General features: G+C 43.9%; 1 protein-coding gene across 3 annotated transcripts; it reads right to left on the bottom strand.

Moving 5' to 3' along the window:
* Positions 1–4,209: 4,209 nt before the first annotated feature.
* Positions 4,210–17,261, bottom strand: LOC149320697 (uncharacterized). Of its 3 annotated transcripts, none has more exons than XM_089504337.1 (4): positions 16,879–17,261; positions 14,402–14,539; positions 12,677–13,448; positions 4,210–5,381 (listed from the first exon to the last, which is right to left on the bottom strand). In XM_089504337.1, exons 1-4 carry the CDS (start codon positions 17,068–17,070, stop codon positions 4,438–4,440), a joined length of 2,046 nt encoding a protein of 681 aa, XP_089360463.1. In that variant the 5' UTR covers positions 17,071–17,261; the 3' UTR covers positions 4,210–4,437. The 3 variants fall into 3 exon arrangements, with proteins under 3 accessions (XP_089360463.1, XP_089360468.1, XP_089360474.1); XM_089504342.1 differs by lacking the exon at positions 16,879–17,261 and adding an exon at positions 15,742–16,249; XM_089504348.1 differs by lacking the exon at positions 16,879–17,261 and adding an exon at positions 16,137–16,249.
* Between the last annotated feature and the right edge of the window lie 528 nt (positions 17,262–17,789).

The following is a 17,789-nucleotide window of genomic DNA, read 5'->3' as shown; positions in this document are numbered from 1 at the left end:
TATCTCTTTGCTTTGTTAAGATGATTTGCTTTGTTAAGATGATTTTTTGTGATCACAGGCTGCCATGGCATTTGTTTTGCCTTACCTACTCTATCTGGGATGTGCATAAACCAGTTGTAACCAATTTTAATTATTTCTGTTATGAGAAAAGAAAAATGAAATCCCTCTGTGTGTGTGTGTGTGTGTGTGTGAGAGAGAGAGAGAGAGAGAGAGAGAGAGAGAGAGAGAGAGATATTAAAGGGGTTTATTTTAGAATAACTGTCGCTAATTTCCTTAATTTTTCAAAATCATCCTTATACAGTGGACACTTGGGTTTGATTTCCTGTGGATACCAAGATCCATGGATGCTCAAGTCCCATAATATACAATGGGGTACTAAAATGATGTACATTATATAAAATGGCAAAATCAAGGTTTCCTTTTTGGATATAAAATAAAACATTTTCAAGCTGTGGATCATTGGATCTGTGGATGCAGAATCTGTGGCTACGAAGGGCCAACTGTACAGTAATCTAAGGTGGGCATCAAGTTTGCAGAAATCTAACACGGCAGACAGTAAGTACTGATGGGGCTCTGTTTCAACTTTCCAATCCCTCTCCACTAATGTTTTCAGGATTGCAAAGGAGGGGGGCTTTAACGTTGATCTCAAGTTTGATTCTGCTTAGGATCCATGGAGGGGGAGAGTGTGTGTACACATACCCTGGTGTTTGGAGGTCTATGGCATGAACACTTGTGAAACCTTTTAGCTTCAAGTAGGATCTGTGACGCTAAAAGGTTTCACCAGTGTTCATGCCATAGACCTCCAAACACCAGAGAAGAAAATTGAAAGAGACCAGCTGAGTATTGATTTATGGGAGCTTTCCCAGGACCTCCCCTCCACCACTAATCTGTGGCCTCTTGGGTCAGAAAGGCTAAGCTCCAGGCACCGTCCAACAGGTGTTGTATTGCTTGGCAAAACCTGTAGTGTAAGGAGATACTGGGCGCTTTTTACACAACATCAAAGAAGATAGTTGTGTAACTACGGGCTATGTTAGTACAGTGGTTCCCAACCTTTGGTCCTTCATTTGTTTTGGACTTCAGATGTCAGAGGCCCCAGTCAACTTGACCAACAGTCAGGAATGATAGGATCTGAAGTCCAACATATCTGGAGGAGCAAAGGTTGGAACCTGTGGACTTGTGTTAAGCCTCACGACTCGAACATTTGTGCTCTCACCCCACCTACTGACAACCCCATTCATTTATAGCCCTATATTATTATTATTATTATTATTATTATTATTATTATTATTATTATTAACCTTTATTTATAAAGCACTGTAAATTTAGTTCTGCACAAACTATTGTCACCTCCAGACCTGCAGGCAATCCTGCTCCTGACTGAAGGCCAATGGCTGAGAAATAAAAAGAAGTAGATTTGGTATCAATATTAGGTAATGGCATGAACTGGTTAGGGGGAGGACAGGCTGCCCTTATATGCAGCAAGCTGTCTTTGATAGTAGTAGCGGCGGCAGTGGTTGCCTTCAAGCATGAATGTCTGTTTCTTTCCTTTGTGTCTGCCTTTTGGGTCATGAGACCACTGATACCTATTCACTGCAACAAAACTACAACTTCTCCTTCACCCTATGTGGACATTGGCTTAATCACACTGGGGCTACAAACTCATAATTTTATAGATATCATAGGTGAGGTACAGATTGCCAGAAAGAGGTGACTGGGAGCCACCTCTTTTCTGCGTAGCCACGCCGCAGCAACCAAATTGCTGAGAGCAATGCGGAGAGCAAAGGAGCACTGAAAAGCGGCTCCTTTTAGTGCCGCCACAAACTGCCTGTGGCGGAGCGAGCACATCGCTGCTGTGCGAGTCCATCTAGACGCTGCGCAGCAGTGATGTCATTGCTACGCAAGCCGTGTATACGGCGCCGTGCAGTGATGATGTCCTGGTGATGTGCTAGGGTTGCGGGGCATCTGGAAAAGGGCTAGCCTGAAGAAGAGCCCTCCCTCCACTCCATCTGCCTTGGTCCAGGCCTCAGAGGGAGAGGATAACCTCTGGACCGCATTCCCCTTTCCCACCACCATTCCCTTCTCCTTTTGTGTCATGTCTTTTAGATTGTAAGCCTGAGGGCAGGGAAACCATCTAATTAAAAATAATAATTGTAAGCCGCTTTGATAGCCTTTAGGGCTGAAGGACAGGGTATAAATACCATAAATAAATAAATAACCCTAGCACGGCGCCAGGACATGCTAAAGGGCCCGTCTGGAAAGGGGCCATAGTTTCCAACTTATGGTGACCCTATGATGAACCCAGTGATGTAGACTTGAATTGACTGAGTCAGACTTCACTTCAATGACTCAACTTGATTTGGCAGTAAATGATGTACTGATCGACTCGACTCAAGACTTGTATATGTTTAGCAACCAACTTGTTGGTCTGACTTCATCCAGGAACAGCCAATGTGTTCAGCAATTGGTTTGAAGTGTGGGTAGAAATCTACTCAGCAGCCAATCCCCGATTCACATCGGAAGAGCCTTCAATGAAAAGCTTTAGAAGTGGCCAGGACTAACCCCCAAAAGGATGTATGTGACGTACAACACACAGCTGAGCATGAGGCAATAGGGAGTAAATGTAACACTGAAAAACAAAGAAAAATAAAATATTCCGAATACCACCAGGACACTGCAGCTCAAGCATGGAGTCAGTGGGGAATATACCAAAAAGGAAAAGTACAGTAATCTGCCTGGAAGGTGTAGAGCAAAGGCTGGATTGTCACCTCTCAAGGATGTAGTACCTGATTCATATCATAACTCAGTAGAGGGTTGGACTATATGGCCTTTGAGTGTCCTCCCATCTCTAGGACTGTAGAGGATGTCCTTTATGAGACTTGGCTGGATCAGGAGGCATCTAGACCAGGGGTGGACAAAGGGTAGCCCATGAGTCGCACCTGTGGCCCCTGAATCCCAATTTACAGCTCCTGAATCTCCCTTGGCAACACCAAAAGGTCCTTTAACCCATTAAAATTATTTTAATATTTTGCACCACTTTTTGGAATTATTCTTTTGTCTGAAAACCAGCCAAATCGGCTAAAAAATGGCTGCAAGTGCAGCAGTTTATTTTCATTGTTCCAAAGGTCTGGGGGAAAAAGCAAAGCAAAGCAAAGAATCTGTCTCCAATCGGCCAAAATGGCAGCTGGGAATAATTAGACATCATTTTCCGAGCACAAAAATATGATGGTGAGGTTGACGACACAGGAGCAAAAACTGGCCTCTGCCCCCTTCTCAGTTGCCCTGGTGTAGGCTCCATCAGTGCTGCAGAAATAATCCAGGTCGTCACCACTTTAACTGCCATGGCTGAACGCTATGGAATTCTGGGAATTGTAGTTTTGTGAGACACTTAAGCCTTCTCTGTCAGAGAGCCCTGGTGCCACCACAAACTACAATTCTCAGGATTCCACGGGATTGAGCCACACTAGTTAAAGTGGTATCAACCTGGATTATTGTGACATTGTAGATGCAGTTGTGGTTGGGACTTCCATCTCTCAGAATCCCTCACCGTTGGCCATGCTAGCTGAGCATTTGGGCACTTAAAAGAGTTGGAAGCGAACCTCTATTTTGTGCATTTTAGTTTGCCCAGTCTGCTTCTTGGATTTTCTAACATGTATTTTGTGGATTTTGGTTGGCCCAATTTGTTTGTGGATTTTGCATGTTCTTGTACAGTTGGCCCTCCACATTTGCTGCTTTGAGTTTTGCGGATTTGATTATTTGTGGTTTTAATATGTTCTCTCTAGGAATCTCTAGGTCCTCCAGCGCAACTCTGCCATAGGTTGGCCATAGAGTTGTGCTGGAGAACCTAGAAGTTCCTAGAGAAAACACTTCTCTAGGCATTTGTAGGTCCTCCAGCATGATTAGTTAGACTACAATTCTCATCAACCCAGACTGTGGCCAAAGTGATGGGAGTTGTAGTCCAACATTTCTGAAAGGTGTTGGATAGGAAAAGCTGGTGAGACCTTTCACATCGTTTTAGTTTCCATGGATGCTTCTCTGTCCCAAGCATGCTCATGTTTTACACTCTTGCATGGAGTTTTTTCCAACTTCATATTCCCCACATAAAGGCCGAGTCTTCCTTATCCAAAATGCTTGAGACCAAAAGTGTTTCGGATTTCAGAGTTTTTCGGATTTTGGAATATGTGCATATACATAACGAGATATCTTTGAGCTGGGACACTAGTTGAAATGCAAAATTCATTTATGTTTCGTATACACCTTACACACATAGCCTAAACGTAATTTTATACACAATATTTTCAATACTGTTGTTCATGAAACAAAGTGTTTACACTGAACCATCAGCAAGCAAAGGTGTCACTATCTCAGCCACCCATGTGGACAATTTTGGAATATTTCAGAATTCCAGAAAAGTAAAATTCAACCTATATTTGCTCCAGCCTATTTTTCTCCTGTGTGTGTTTTTCTGTGTGCAGTCAAGTGGGAGGTTCGACTGAAGCTTTTCCCACAGTCTGTGCATTTGTATGGCTTTTCGCCTGTATGAGTTCTCCGGTGTGTAATGAAGTAACTTCGGTCATTGAAGCTCTTCCCACACTCAGAGCATTCAAATGGCTTCTCCCCAGTGTGGATCCTCTGGTGGGTGATGAGGGATCCTTTCTGACTGAAGCCTTTACCACAGTCAGGGCACTTGTGAGGCTTCTCACCCGTGTGGATTTTCTCATGCCTCAGACAGTCGGAGCGGTGCGAGAACCACTTCCCACACTGTGAGCACTTAAACGGTTTTTCTCCAGTGTGGGTCCTTTCATGTCCAACGAGATAAGATCTCTGACTGAATGTTTTCCCGCACTCAGAGCACTCGTATGGTTTCTCTCCTGTGTGAACCCTGTTGTGACACACAAGCTGAGAGCTCGTGCAAAAACCTTTCCCACAATCCGAACACTCATACGGCTTTTCACCAGTGTGGACTCTTTTGTGACTGATAAGCTGCGAGCTGATACCAAAGGCTTTCCCGCAATCGGAGCATTTGTATGGTTTCTCACCAGTGTGGATTCTGTGGTGTTTGAGGAGGTTGCCTTTCTCTGTAAAGCTCTTTCCGCAGCTTAAACATGTATATGGCTTCTCCCCTGTGTGGACCCGTTTGTGATTGATCAGGTGAGTGCTGGCGGCAAAGTGTTTCCCGCAGTCAGAGCATTTGAACGGTTTCTCCATCACAAAGTTTGCCCTCTTGACACTTTCGGCTACTTCTTTCTCTTCAGGAATCTGAAAAAACTTTCCTATGACTTCTTTCAAGGATATTCTGCTGCCATTTACACATGCAGGTGTTTCCAGTGGAATTGTTGCTGCTACCTCCTTTTCCTTGTCCTCTACTTCCAGCTGGTCATTGTCTGGAAAAACAGAAAACTGTAGGATGAGCCAAAATCCCAAATCAAAGGGGGCAGTAACAACAAGCAAAAGAAAACAATTATTTAGGGCAAGGGAGAATAACTGTGGAAGGGAAAGAAGCTGCATTAAGGCCTCCCAAAGAGAGCTTGGAGGACTACAGCCCTTGCCACAACCACCAAAAAAAAATAAAATCAAACTCCTTTGGAGTATAAATTGGCCCAGGGTGAGCTCAAAATATAGTAGAAATGCCTCTAACACTCCCGAGGGTTTCAACCCCCTGTAAGAGATTAGACAAATTTTGCACTGCTTATCAGTGAACTAGCACCCCTAAATGGTTTACAATGTGTTATCCAGTTGTCCCCAACAAGCTGGGTTCTCATTTTGCCAGCCTACCAAAGGATGGAAGGCTGAATGGATGTTGGAGCCCTCCTTTAGGATCGAATTTACAACGTTGCAGTACAGGCATTTAAACACTGTGCCACCAGGGCTCCTTAGTGTGTAAACATTTTGTTTGACCCAGTCTGGAGGATTATTTTGCCCTTTCTTGTGTACTTTGCCCATTCCTGCTCTAGTCAATGAATTCTTTGTGGAATTTGCTACCACAAGATATAGTAACAGTTATAACTGGTGGGGAATAGGTGGCCTATCAAGTGCTGATGGGCTGTAAAGATGGTCAGCATAGACAACGGCGAAGAATGCTGGGAGCTGCAGCCCAGTATTCAAAAGAAAAAGTTAACCTATCAACCATAAATGCAAAACATCCACATTCAGTAGCAATATATCTGAATTTATCAATCATGTTTCATGATGAGCTTATTTTTAGTATATTAGTATATGTTAGCATTTTATAGTGTTGTGTTTTATCATCAGTTTTTGATTATATTTTTGATGTTCCATTATTATTATTATTATTATTATTATTATTATTATTATTATGTGCAACCTGGGTGCCCTAGAGTGAATTCCAACACTCTCTGCTATGTTCTGTTGGCACAAAACACTAGGTATGGATTATGAATAATGTCTGGGTCCTAGTCTCTGGAGCAGCAGAAAACAAGCTTGCTGCATCCTCAGTATGACATTCCTTCCAATATTTAAACATGGTTCTCATGTCACCTTAAAGTCTTTTCTTCCCTGAGCTAATTTAGTAAGTTAGCATTTAGGTAAATTCAACTGATTCAATGGGTTCACTCTGAGGACTTAATTTACGCCATTGGGTTCATTTTGTAATAATGTGAAGGATTAATACTAGCACATTACAGCAAGCACGTTATTCTTTATGGGTATAAAATGTTAGAGGGGATAGATATTCCGAGATTATTATTGGAATGAAAGACCTACTAGAACCATTACTCCAGTCACAGCAGAGGCGGCCATCTTAGGATGGTGAACTTGAATGAACCAAAAAAGACAGAAAAGTACATTTAGAAATCTCAACAGGAGGAAGACTTATTAATAAAACACAATCTTGGATAGAAACAACCTGATCACAGAATCACAGAGTTGGAAGAGGCCACAAGGGCCATCTAGTCTAACTCCCTGCCATGCAGGAACACAGAATCAAAGCACCTCGCTCCTTTTCTTTCTTTCCTTGCCTCTTTCTTTCATCCCTCTCTTCATTCTTTCTTTCCTTCATTTCTTTGCTTCTTTCTTTCTAGCCTCCCTCCCTTTCTTCTTTTCCTCCATTCTTTCTTTCTTTTCTTTCTTCACTTCTTTGCTTCCTTGTTTCTTTCCTTCCTTCTCTTTCCTTGCTTCCTTCTTTCCTCCCTCCCTCCCTTCCTTCTTTCTTCATTTCTTTGCTTCCTTCTTTTTTTCTTCCTCCCTTACCCCCTTGACAGGAATTGTGTAGATTTCTGCCCTGTCAATATGATCAGACTTTTAATTATAATTGGGAGTCACACTCTCTCGGCCTCATGGAAAGGCAATGGCAGCCCTTCTGAAGAAATTTTGCCAAGAAAACCCCCATGATAGGATCAACATAGGGTTGCCATAAGTCCAGAACATCCCCCCAAGTTAGACACACACACCATACACATCTCCCCCCCCCCCCGATCCCCCCCACCAAACACCTCTTGTATGGCAAGGGCAGCAACCAGTCCCCCGGGCCCCAGCTAGGCCTTAACTTCCTGCACTGGGTGACCTTGGGCAAGTCACACTCTCTCAGCCTCAGAAGAAAGCAATAGCAAAACCTCCTCTGAACAAACCTTGCCAAGAAAATCCCACGATAGGGCCAGCTAAACTATTTTAAGGCATACAAACAGTGGTTCCCAAACTCTGGCCTTAGACTCCCAGAACCCAGACTGAGACCAAGTTGGCTGAGGCTTCTGGGAAATGAACTCCAAAACACCCAGAGTGCAACATTGGCACACACAACAACAGCAGCATACTCTGAGGGCAGGCAACCAACTATGGTGTAGTGGCTTGATCACTGGACTAGCACTCTGGAGACCAGGAGCAGGGATGTAGCCAAGATTCTGGGAAGGGGGGGTGTCCAGACTAAGTGCCACCATTTTGGGGGTGGGTAAACATCATCTGTAATAAATCTTAAACCATAAATCTATACATGATTTACTTTTAATGTTTTTCATGATAACTAGATCCACTGGGGAAAACATATATTTTGTGATTAGATTAGGTTGATATTATTTTAAACATTAATTAACAAAAGGGGGGTCCAGACCCCACGGGACACCCACCCATCCCCCTTTGGCTACGTTGCTGCCAAGGTTCGAATCCTCGGGTGAGTCACACTCTCTCAGCCTCAGAAAATGGCAATGGCTTGAAGGCACAAAAGCACAATAGTCACCTTAATGGTTAAGGCTTAACCCTTGGGCTGGGATGCTCCCCCTGCCCCCTTGGCACCTTACCCTGAAGTATGCCAAGAGCTGCAGCATGCACTGGGGGGTCCAGAGGTTGCAGGGTAGAGACGCTATGTACCAGGTGACCTCTCCCTGGTGGTGCTGTTACTCAGGCTTATTATTATTATTATTAATTAGACTGTTCCCTGCCCTCCAGTTTACAATCTAAAAAAGACACGGCACAAAAGGAATGGCAGTGGGGAAGAGGATCAGGTCCAGCACTTCTTCTCTTCCTCTGAAGCATGGACCAAGGCAGATGGACGGGAGGGAGGGCTCGGCTTCTTAGTCCAGGCCAGGCCTGATGGAGCTGGGCATCTCTCCCTCCGTGGCCAGATGGCACTGGAAGGAGGGCTCTGCTTTTTAGAGGGCACTTGGAAGGCAGAGGTCCAAGTAGCAGTAGAATCGGTAGCTGCTGTTGCTGCTTCCCCCTGGCCCCTGATAGTCACTGTGGTTCTCCCATTCTTTCTGCTGGGTGTTTTGCAGCAGAGCCCTGTCAGGTTCTGGTTTTAGAGCCTTTGGTCTTCTCCACCTCCTCCTCCTCCTCCTCAGCGTCTTGACCCCCGTTGCCCAGGGAGGGGTCTCCCCACCACCAGGGCCCTCGCTTCACTTCCGCCTGGAGGTCACCCATGGGAGCGAAGCTCCATTGCGCTGGCTCCCCTTCCCTACTTCTTGGCTGCTACGTGGCAGAGTGGTTAAAATACAGAATTTTACCTATCCTCAGGAGCTGAAGATTATAGTGCTAAAAATGTGAAATGTACTAGATAGAGCAAAAGTTGTTATTTCAGGTCATGTCATATGTTCTGTTTAGGAATGTAAACAACTCTGAATGGCTCCAGGTTTTACATTGCTAGCCCAAATAAAAGGAAGTACTGCATAAACAGTTTGAGGACAGTGAAACAAAACATAGACAAAAAGATTGATGGCTAACTCACATGAGATAGAAGCATATGTTAGGACATTCAATGAATATATAGGGGTGTAAATGTTTAACTCAATGTAACCAATGAAAATGTGATTTGTAGTTTCCTTTGTTCAAAATATTTTACTTACCAGGGTTCGAATCCTGGTTGGCCATTTCAACCCACTGGGTTACTTGGCCATGTCACACTCTCTCAGCCTCACAGAAAGGAGAGGGCAAAAAAAAATATCTTGTCAAGAAAACTCCCATGATAGGGTCACCTGAGGGATGACATAGCCTGGAGAAGAGAAGGTTAAGAGGTGATATGATAGCCCTGTTTAAATATTTGAAGGGATGTTATATTGAGGAGGGAGCAAGCTTGTTTTCTGCTGCTCCAGAGAACAGGACCCGGAGCAATGGTTGCAAGCTCCAGGAAAAAAGATTCCACCTCAACATTAGGAAGAACTACCTGACAGTAAGGGCTGTTCGACAGTGGAACAAACTCCCTTGGAGAGTGATGGAGTCTACTTCCCTGGAGGTCATTAAGCAGAGGCTGGATGGTCATCTGTTGGGGATGCTTTGATTGAAGGTTCCTGCATGGCAGAAGGAGGTTGGACTGGATGGCCCTTGTGGTTTCTTCCAACTCTATGATTCTATGACATATGTCCCAAACAACTTGAAGGCATGCAACAACACCGACACACACACACACACACACCACAGCCACCACACACACAGATTTTGCCCAAACGCACCTCTTGCACAGTGACCAGTCCACTGGGCCATGGCTAGGTCTGCCCACCTAGCCAAAAATGTGGAGGCCTCATCCTGTGGTGGGTAGATTTAAATTGGAATTTTACTATGCTCAGGAATTGGGAAATTATAGTACTGAAATATTGAGAGCAAAGGTTGTTATTCAGGTCATGTCAAATGTGGATTTCTTTTCCTTAGAGAGACCCAGGAGTCATCTCTGAAAAGGAAACAGTTTATTTAGCTGCAGCATTGTTCCTAGAGGAAATGCATATTCCAGATTCTGGGACCACAATTCTAAAATGAACCAAGTTTTTATATCACAGTGTCATTGGTTGCATTGAATTAAACATTTACACCCCTGTATATTCACTGAATGTCCTAACATATGCCTCTACCCCTCATGGGTTAGGCATCCATCAATCTTTTATCTATATGTTTTGTTTCACTGTACCTAAACTGTCTCTTGCAGTACTTCATTTTATTTGGGTTGGAATTATAAGTTAGGAGCCATTTCCAAATCGTTAACATTCCACAGCAGAGAATTTGACATGACCTGAATTCCATCATCCTGGCAACCTCTGCTCTTAGTACTATAATTTCCCAACTCTTGAGCATAGTAAAAATTCCAATTTAAATCTATCCACCATAATATGTCACTATCCCTCGTGTCAGGGAACTCACCCATCAATCTTTTATCTATATGTTTTGTTTCTCTGTCCACAAACTGTCTTTGCAGTACTTCCTTTTATTTGGGTTAGAATTATAAATCAGGAGCCATTTCCAATTGTTTACATTCCTAAACAGAGAATTTGTCATGACTTGAATAACAACCTTCGCTCTCAATATTTCAGTGCTATAATAAGGATAAATAAAATTCTGAATTTTAACCACTCTACCACACTCCTCCTCCTTCCCGCCCCCCCCCCCAACACTCACCCAAACCAAAGGCTCAAGTCCCAACCCAGGCCGCCCTCCAAAAAGCACGGAGGACTTCTCTCTTCCCCCCCCAACCCAGTGAAGCCCCCGTCCCCTTACCTTAATGGGCCAATCCCTGCCCTCTCTTGCTCCCTGCTCTCTCTCTGCCCTCCCGGCTCTACTCTGCTGCTTGCCCTGCAAAAAGCTCCTGCCCCTGGGTCTGCTGGGCCAATGGCTTGAGAGGAGCTGTAAGCCTGCCCCCAGCAAAAGCTCTCCTGAGAACAGTGTTGTCAACAAACCTCGAAGATATATCCCAGGAATGTTTTACCAAAATCCCAAATCCCATTCCCCAATATTTACTGGAATATTCAGTCAAAATATTCAAGACAAAATAATCAAGACTAACATGGCTATATCTTTTAATTCTAATCTAAAAGAGAAATAGATGAGAGCGAGGCATGGCATGGCATGTCCTTTCTCATCAGACGGGAAGAGGAGTGGGGGGGGGGGTTCAGTCTTGGCGGGATCTTTTCCTTTTACAACTGAGGGCAGTCACTTAACTAACTCCTGACTGAACCAGACAATGTTAACTGCCCATTACCTTTTGGAACAGGTGGCTGACAGAGGAAGCAAAAACACTCAGGAAAGGAAGATGAAGTTCCTAATCCCTCTATATCTAAGCCATCTCATCCTTAATGGATAAGAGAGCAGCCAGGACAAGTATAGATGTGACTGTTTCTCCCAATACCCCTTCTCAGCAGCTCATGCACTGTTCTTCATCTGTGCGTCTTCACATCAATCCCACGGTTCCCACCACATCTTGTAATGTATGGACCCAATTTCTGGGTAGTGGCTCAGTCAGCAGGTCTATCACCATCTCTTTGATAGAACAGTAACTCAGCTTCACAAGCCCCTGATCTTGACTATCTCACACATAGTGATGCTTTGGGTCATTCTTGGCTCTGTCCCTTCAGTCTTAGACAACTGAATGCAACTCTGGTAGTCTTTATTAAATAAGACTGGCTTTGGTTCATCCATTTCAACATCTTCCAGCAGTTTTTGCAGCCATGCAAGCCCTATGTTTGCCTTCAAGGCAACACTTGCTCTGCTCCTGTTGTGGTAGTGCTGCAATCTCTTGTTTTCAGCTAGACCAACTGATAGCTCGACTTCCATGAAAAAAAATACAGTGGGGCTTGGTATTCACTGGAGTTTTGTTTCAGAAACCCCCATGGATACCAAAATCCATGGATGCTCAAGTCCCATTAAATACAATGGAATAGTAAAATGGTGTGCTTTATATAAGATGGCAAGATCAATGTTTGCATTTGGAATTTATATATATTTTAAAATATTTTTTCAAGCCATAGATGCTTGAGTCCATGGTTAAAAAAGTTATGGATATAGAGGGCCAACTGCATTTAATTACAGAAGTCCCTAAAGTTGGTTTCTATATGCGCAAACTGGCTCAGCTAACCATTATGGAAAGGCCATTTACAAGAGGGTGCTGAAAAGTTCTTGGCCTGACCAAGAAAGAAATAACCAAGGTCCATGAAACTTACATGCTATTCCACATATTCACCCTGAAGTTCGACACACTTGGCACATCGTTTCTCAAGATTTTTTAACCCTTCCAAAAAAAATTCTGATGTCTGCTCACTGAAATACTGCTCTGCTGCTGCTATCACCTCCGAATCATTCAAAAATTTCCTTCCTTTCAAACCTTTTTTAAGGTTTGGAAACAGGAAATAGTCAGATGGAGCAAGATCTGGGGAGTAGGGTGGATGGTCTATGCACTCAAACCCCAAATTCTTCAAAACAGACTTCATGTTGCCAGTCCTGTAAGAAGGTACACTGCCCTTCAAAAAGAGAATACCTTTCTGCAGCTTCCCTTGCCGTTTTCCTTTCAGTGTCTCCTTTAATTGGCACAGCAAGTTAGAATAGTATTCTGCATTCACTGTTTGGTTCTTCTGAAGACAGTCAGTCATCAAAATACCTTCCTTATCCCAAAAAACTGTGGCTATGACCTTATCTGCTGACCTTTGAGTCTTGAATTTCTTCCGCCATGGAGAATCCGAGTGCCGCCACTGCAAGGACTGTTGCTTAGTCTCCAGACCATAGTGATGTAACCATGTTTCATCAACAGTGACAAGTTGTTCCAAAAAGTTATCACTAGATTGCTCAAAATGCTGCAAAATCAGCTTGGAGGTATCCACTCGATTTCGTTTCTGGTCATCATTCAAACACTTCGGCACCCACTTGGCTAACAGCTTTTGCATAGACAACTGCTCATGAATGATAAAACCAATGCGTTCCCGGGATATCTCTAGTGTCTCAGCAATTGTTTTAGCTGAGATTCGCTGATCTGCCAAAATTAGGTCATGAACACGTTCAACAATTTCTGGAGTTGACACGGTTGAAGGTCTCCCAGACCTTGCTGCATCTTCAGTCTCAAAATCTCCCCGCTGAAAGTTGGCACACCATTTCTTCACAGTTGAGTATGACGGGCATTTGTCACTCAATGTTTGCATCATACACTCATGGATTTCCTTCGGAGTTTTCTCCTGCAGGAACAGGAACTTCATGATGGCCCGGAGTTCAGTACTTGAAAATTCCACACTTTTCGCTGACATGGTTCTATTAATGATCTGAAAAAATCCAGAAATTAGAGCTACGATCCTGCAATTTACAAAACAAAAGAACAGTTTCCCAACCTACAGTAATAGTAATTATGTTGTTTTCTGGAAGTGGGTCAGGTCGAGAACTTTTCAGCACCCCCTCGCAAGGTGGGTTCCCTGCTTTATTTGTTGTTGTTGTGTGTCTTTAAGTTGTTTCCAACATATGGTGACACTAAGACAAACCCATCATGGGTTTTTCTGAGAATGTCTGGCTTGCCCAAGGCCACCAGTGGGTCTCCGTGGCTGAGCGGGGACTTGAATCCTGCTTTCCAGAGTCATAGTCCAACATTCAAACCACTACACCATGCTGGCTTACCTTAAAAAAACCAACAAATCTAGGCTACCTGTCTACTCGCCCCCACTATTCAATTTACTTGCTACAGCATTTAGAGACATAGCCATGTTAATCTGGAATATCAATATGCAAAGGGATCTTGTAGCATTCCTCAGATGCATTCATCAGATGCATCTGAGCAAGGAGACAAAGTCTATGAATGCTTATGCCACAACTTCCTTCACTCAGTTAGGTCCAAAACACACTGCAGAAATAATCCAGTTTGAGATGCCTTTAACTGCCCTGGTTCAATGCTAGGGAATTCTGGAACTGCAGTTTTGTGAGACATTTAGCCATCTCTGTTAGAGAGTGCTGGTGCCAAAAGAAACCACAGTTTCCAGGATTCCCTGGCACTGAGCCAGAGCAGTCAAAACGGTCTCAAACTGGATTGTTTCTGCAGTGTGTTTTGGACCTTAGTCTCAAAGGTGCTACAGGATTCCTTTGCATATTGCTACAGCATTGCTGCTTTTATTTCTCAAATGTATAAGGTGGGTTCTCTGTTTTTGTTTTTTGTTTTAGTAAGGAACAAACAACTCTGCTCTCTCCTTTCCTGGGCATCTGACTAGAACTCAGAACACCAAGCACTTACATTCTTATCCTTCCTCTCGGGCTCCTGGTGCTTAAGGAGGAAGTCTTCGGCCAGGGCTACCACTTGACCACAGACATTGGTCCTATGTCTCTTCTCCCAGCTCTGCATTTTCTCGATACAGTGCTTCTCTTGTTCAGACTACAAAAGAAATTCAAGAAGAATAAACACATACTGGACAAAGATACCTAGTGTAATCCATATATATTTGTGTCTACGATGGCCTCATGTAGATCTTGATACAACCTATGGATAAATCAAGGGTAAAACTTAGGGGTGTGTAACTAAGGATGTAAAGGATGAAGCAAAGGAAAACGATGCCAAAGGATTTGCAAAATTCCTGCAGGCATAACTGGTTGTGTTGGTCCTAAAAGCTGGATGGATGAGGAAAGAACTACAGTAAATGGAGGCTGTGTGATGTGTAAGGGAAACAACCAGGCACAGGTGGGGCTAAGAAAATGCACACTTGTCAAAAAGGATGTAAAGGCAAGAGTGAAGGTAGTCATCTAAAAGGACCCATCCCCTTTTCTGAGTAGGTGGCGAAAGGCCAGAGCTTAGACCACCCCAAGAGTACCTAACAAAAGCCAACTCCTTCTATTCTGTCAATGCTTCTTTGAGGAGAAGTGCCAAAGAGCTGCTTCTGCAGCCACCATTTCCCTACCCATGCATTCAAAAAGGCCAGAAGAGGCACCGCAATGGAAAGTGTACAGCGGCTCTTTTAGGTTCTCCTGGGACAGACTAAGCTCTTGCCTTTCGCCGCTCCACTTAGGCTGCACCCTCATGGCAAAAATAATCTTGTTTGACACCACTCTAACTGCCATGGCTCCATGCTGTGGAATTCTGGGAACTGTGGTTGGTTGTGGCACCAGAGCAGAGCTGACGAAAGGTCTGGAAACCATGCGCTATGAGAAGTGGCTTAGGGAGCCTGGGGAAGAGAAGGTTAGAAAGTGGCATGACAGCCATGCTTCAATATTTGGAAGGGTGTCATACTGTGGCTGGAGCAAGCTTGTTTTCTGCTGCTCCAGAGAACAGGACCTGGAGCAATGGATTCAAACGACCAAAAAAGAGATTCCGCCTCAACATTAGGAAGAATGTCCTGACGGTAAGAGCTGTCTGACAGCGGAATGGGCTGCCCCTGAGTGCCATGGAGCCTCCTTCTTTGGAGGTTTTTAAAGAGTGGCTGGATGGCCATCTCTCGTCGGATGCTTTGATTGGGAGTTCCTGCATGGCAGGATGGGGTTGGACTGGATGGCGCTTGTGGTCTCTTCCAACTCTATGGCTCTATGCTCCATGGATGTGGGACAAAATAAACAAACAAACAAATCCAGTATTTGGTTACCTACCCATGGAAGTCAGGCTGCTGCCACGCTGCAGAAATAAAGCCGTTTGAAGCCCCTTTAGCTGTCATGGCGCCTTGCTATGGGATCCTGGGGTCTGTCGTTTGCTGTGGCACCAAGCCTCTAAAGACTAGACGTCTGGGAAGACTACAAATCCCACCACATTGGAACCAGGGCAGTTAAAGTGGTGTCAGCCTGGATTAATTCTGCAGTGCAGATGCACTTTGGCTGATGCAAAAGGGGAGACTGGGGCTTGGTTCAGGTCTAAAAGGGTTAGTGTTTATGCCAGGCTTAAATCCTATGGTTAAAATAGGGCCCAGCATCCCCAAATGCCTCGCTTTGAGCTCCAGGCAGCCTCTTCCCTCCACCATTTATGAGCGCTTTCTACCCAAATTTCCTACCTTAGCCTTCTTGCTCCATGCCCACTAAAGCCACCTTATACTTCCGGGGCAGGAACCTTTGGAATGCCTATGAGCAGTCCCTTCCACTTCCTGCCTCTCTAGGAAGCAGGACTCGTTGCCCCAGGAACCTTTGGAATGCTTATTAAGAGTCCCTTCCACTTCCTGCCTCTCTAGGAAGCAGGACTCGTTGCCCCAGGAACCTTTGGAATGCTTATTAAGAGTCCCTTCCACTTCCTGCCTCTCTAGGAAGCAGAACTCGTTGCCCCAGGAACCTTTGGAATGCCAATCCAAGTGGAATACCAATAAAAGGGATCAGGAGGCCCTCTCAGTCACTCACCTAAGACCCCAGTCACACTACTGTCCAGTTATAATGCTATGGTTTCACTTTGGCCTCCATTCTGGGGCAATGCATCCTGGGATTTGTAGTTGAGTGTAAAGCATCACTAGAGCTCTCTGGATGAGGAATAATCCTGCAGTAGTTAATAACCACATTGTTAATCATAACCCCAATGGAGGACAAGGCACTGCCAGCTGTAGGAGGAGGTTCAAGGGGGGAGATAGGACATAATAATAACAATAATAAAAATAAATAGTTTATTTACATTTCCCACCTCTCCCTGCAGATCGAGGCGGGACTGCATCAATAAAAATACACTACAGTACATAGATACAATCAATAAAATACTAAAATTACTATTAGTTCACTAAAATAAGTCATCCTCTAATCATCCAACAGTCATACCGTGATAGTCAAGTCCATCTGATAATCCTTATATATGATGGGATGGATATGCTCTCCAGAACAGATCTGTCTTGAGTGCCTTTTTAAAGGCATCAAGGGTAGTAAACTCTTACTAATATAATCTAGGGTAGTAATCTCTTTTGGCAGGCTGTTCCACAGTTGAGGAGCTGCAGCAGTGAACGCTCTGACCATGACCCAATAAAAGCTAAAAAACACTCATGGAGATGTAAACTCAGGCTTCTTAGTCAGGCTCAAAATGGAGGGCGTTTGGGAATTTCCTCCTGGACAGAAAGCTGAAATGTAGGTCAAGTCCTGGAAAAAGATGTTTCCGGTCACCCTGATCCTATAGAATCCTGGGATTTGGAGTTTGTTGTAGCATCAAAGTTCCAATAATAATAATAATAATAATAATAATAATAATAATAATAATAATATCCAAATCCCAGGAATTGAAAATACATCATCATCATCATCATCATCATCATCATCATCATCATCATCATTCTCTTCCAAATTCCAGGAATCCCAGCAATTGTACAGGAGGCTTTGCACACTACACAGTTATAGCAGTATGATTTTAACTGATATAGTTGTGTCCTAGGGAATTGTGAGAATGGTAGTTTTGGGAGAGATGTTTCAATGGGCTGAGGTTTCTTTGTGAGGCAGAACTCCAGATACTTCACAAGCTTCACCCTTGACCAAAAGCTTGCATATGTCATTTCTAATTATGTATGATTTTTGATAAATTCCATTTATGATTAAAAACTGGAACAGGTTGAGCCTCCAGAACTCCAAAATGCAAGATACTCCAAGTGCTAAAAGGGTGACAGCCCAGGGCAAGCTGTTAGTGACCAGGTACTTCCTGAGGTTGAAGGTGGAATCAACCTAAGTCTTAAAGGAAGTCATGTCAC

The sequence above is a fragment of the Sceloporus occidentalis genome, unplaced genomic scaffold (genome assembly GCF_023333645.1).
Source record: "Sceloporus occidentalis isolate IW3139 unplaced genomic scaffold, rSceOcc1.0.p SCAF_1, whole genome shotgun sequence".
Lineage (NCBI taxonomy): Eukaryota > Metazoa > Chordata > Lepidosauria > Squamata > Phrynosomatidae > Sceloporus > Sceloporus occidentalis.
This window is presented reverse-complemented; position numbering and strand designations above follow the sequence as displayed.

Coding starts and splice junctions, on each gene's coding strand:
- LOC149320697 (XM_089504337.1), bottom strand. CDS start 17,070: ATGGTCAGAGCGTTCACTGCTGCAGCTCCTCAACTGTGGAACAGCCTG. Junction 13,449..14,401: donor CCGAGAGGAAGGATAAGAAT/GTAAGTGCTTGG, acceptor GGATTTTTTCAG/ATCATTAATAGAACCATGTC. Junction 5,382..12,676: donor GCAAGGGAAGCTGCAGAAAG/GTATTCTCTTTT, acceptor CTGTTTTTCCAG/ACAATGACCAGCTGGAAGTA.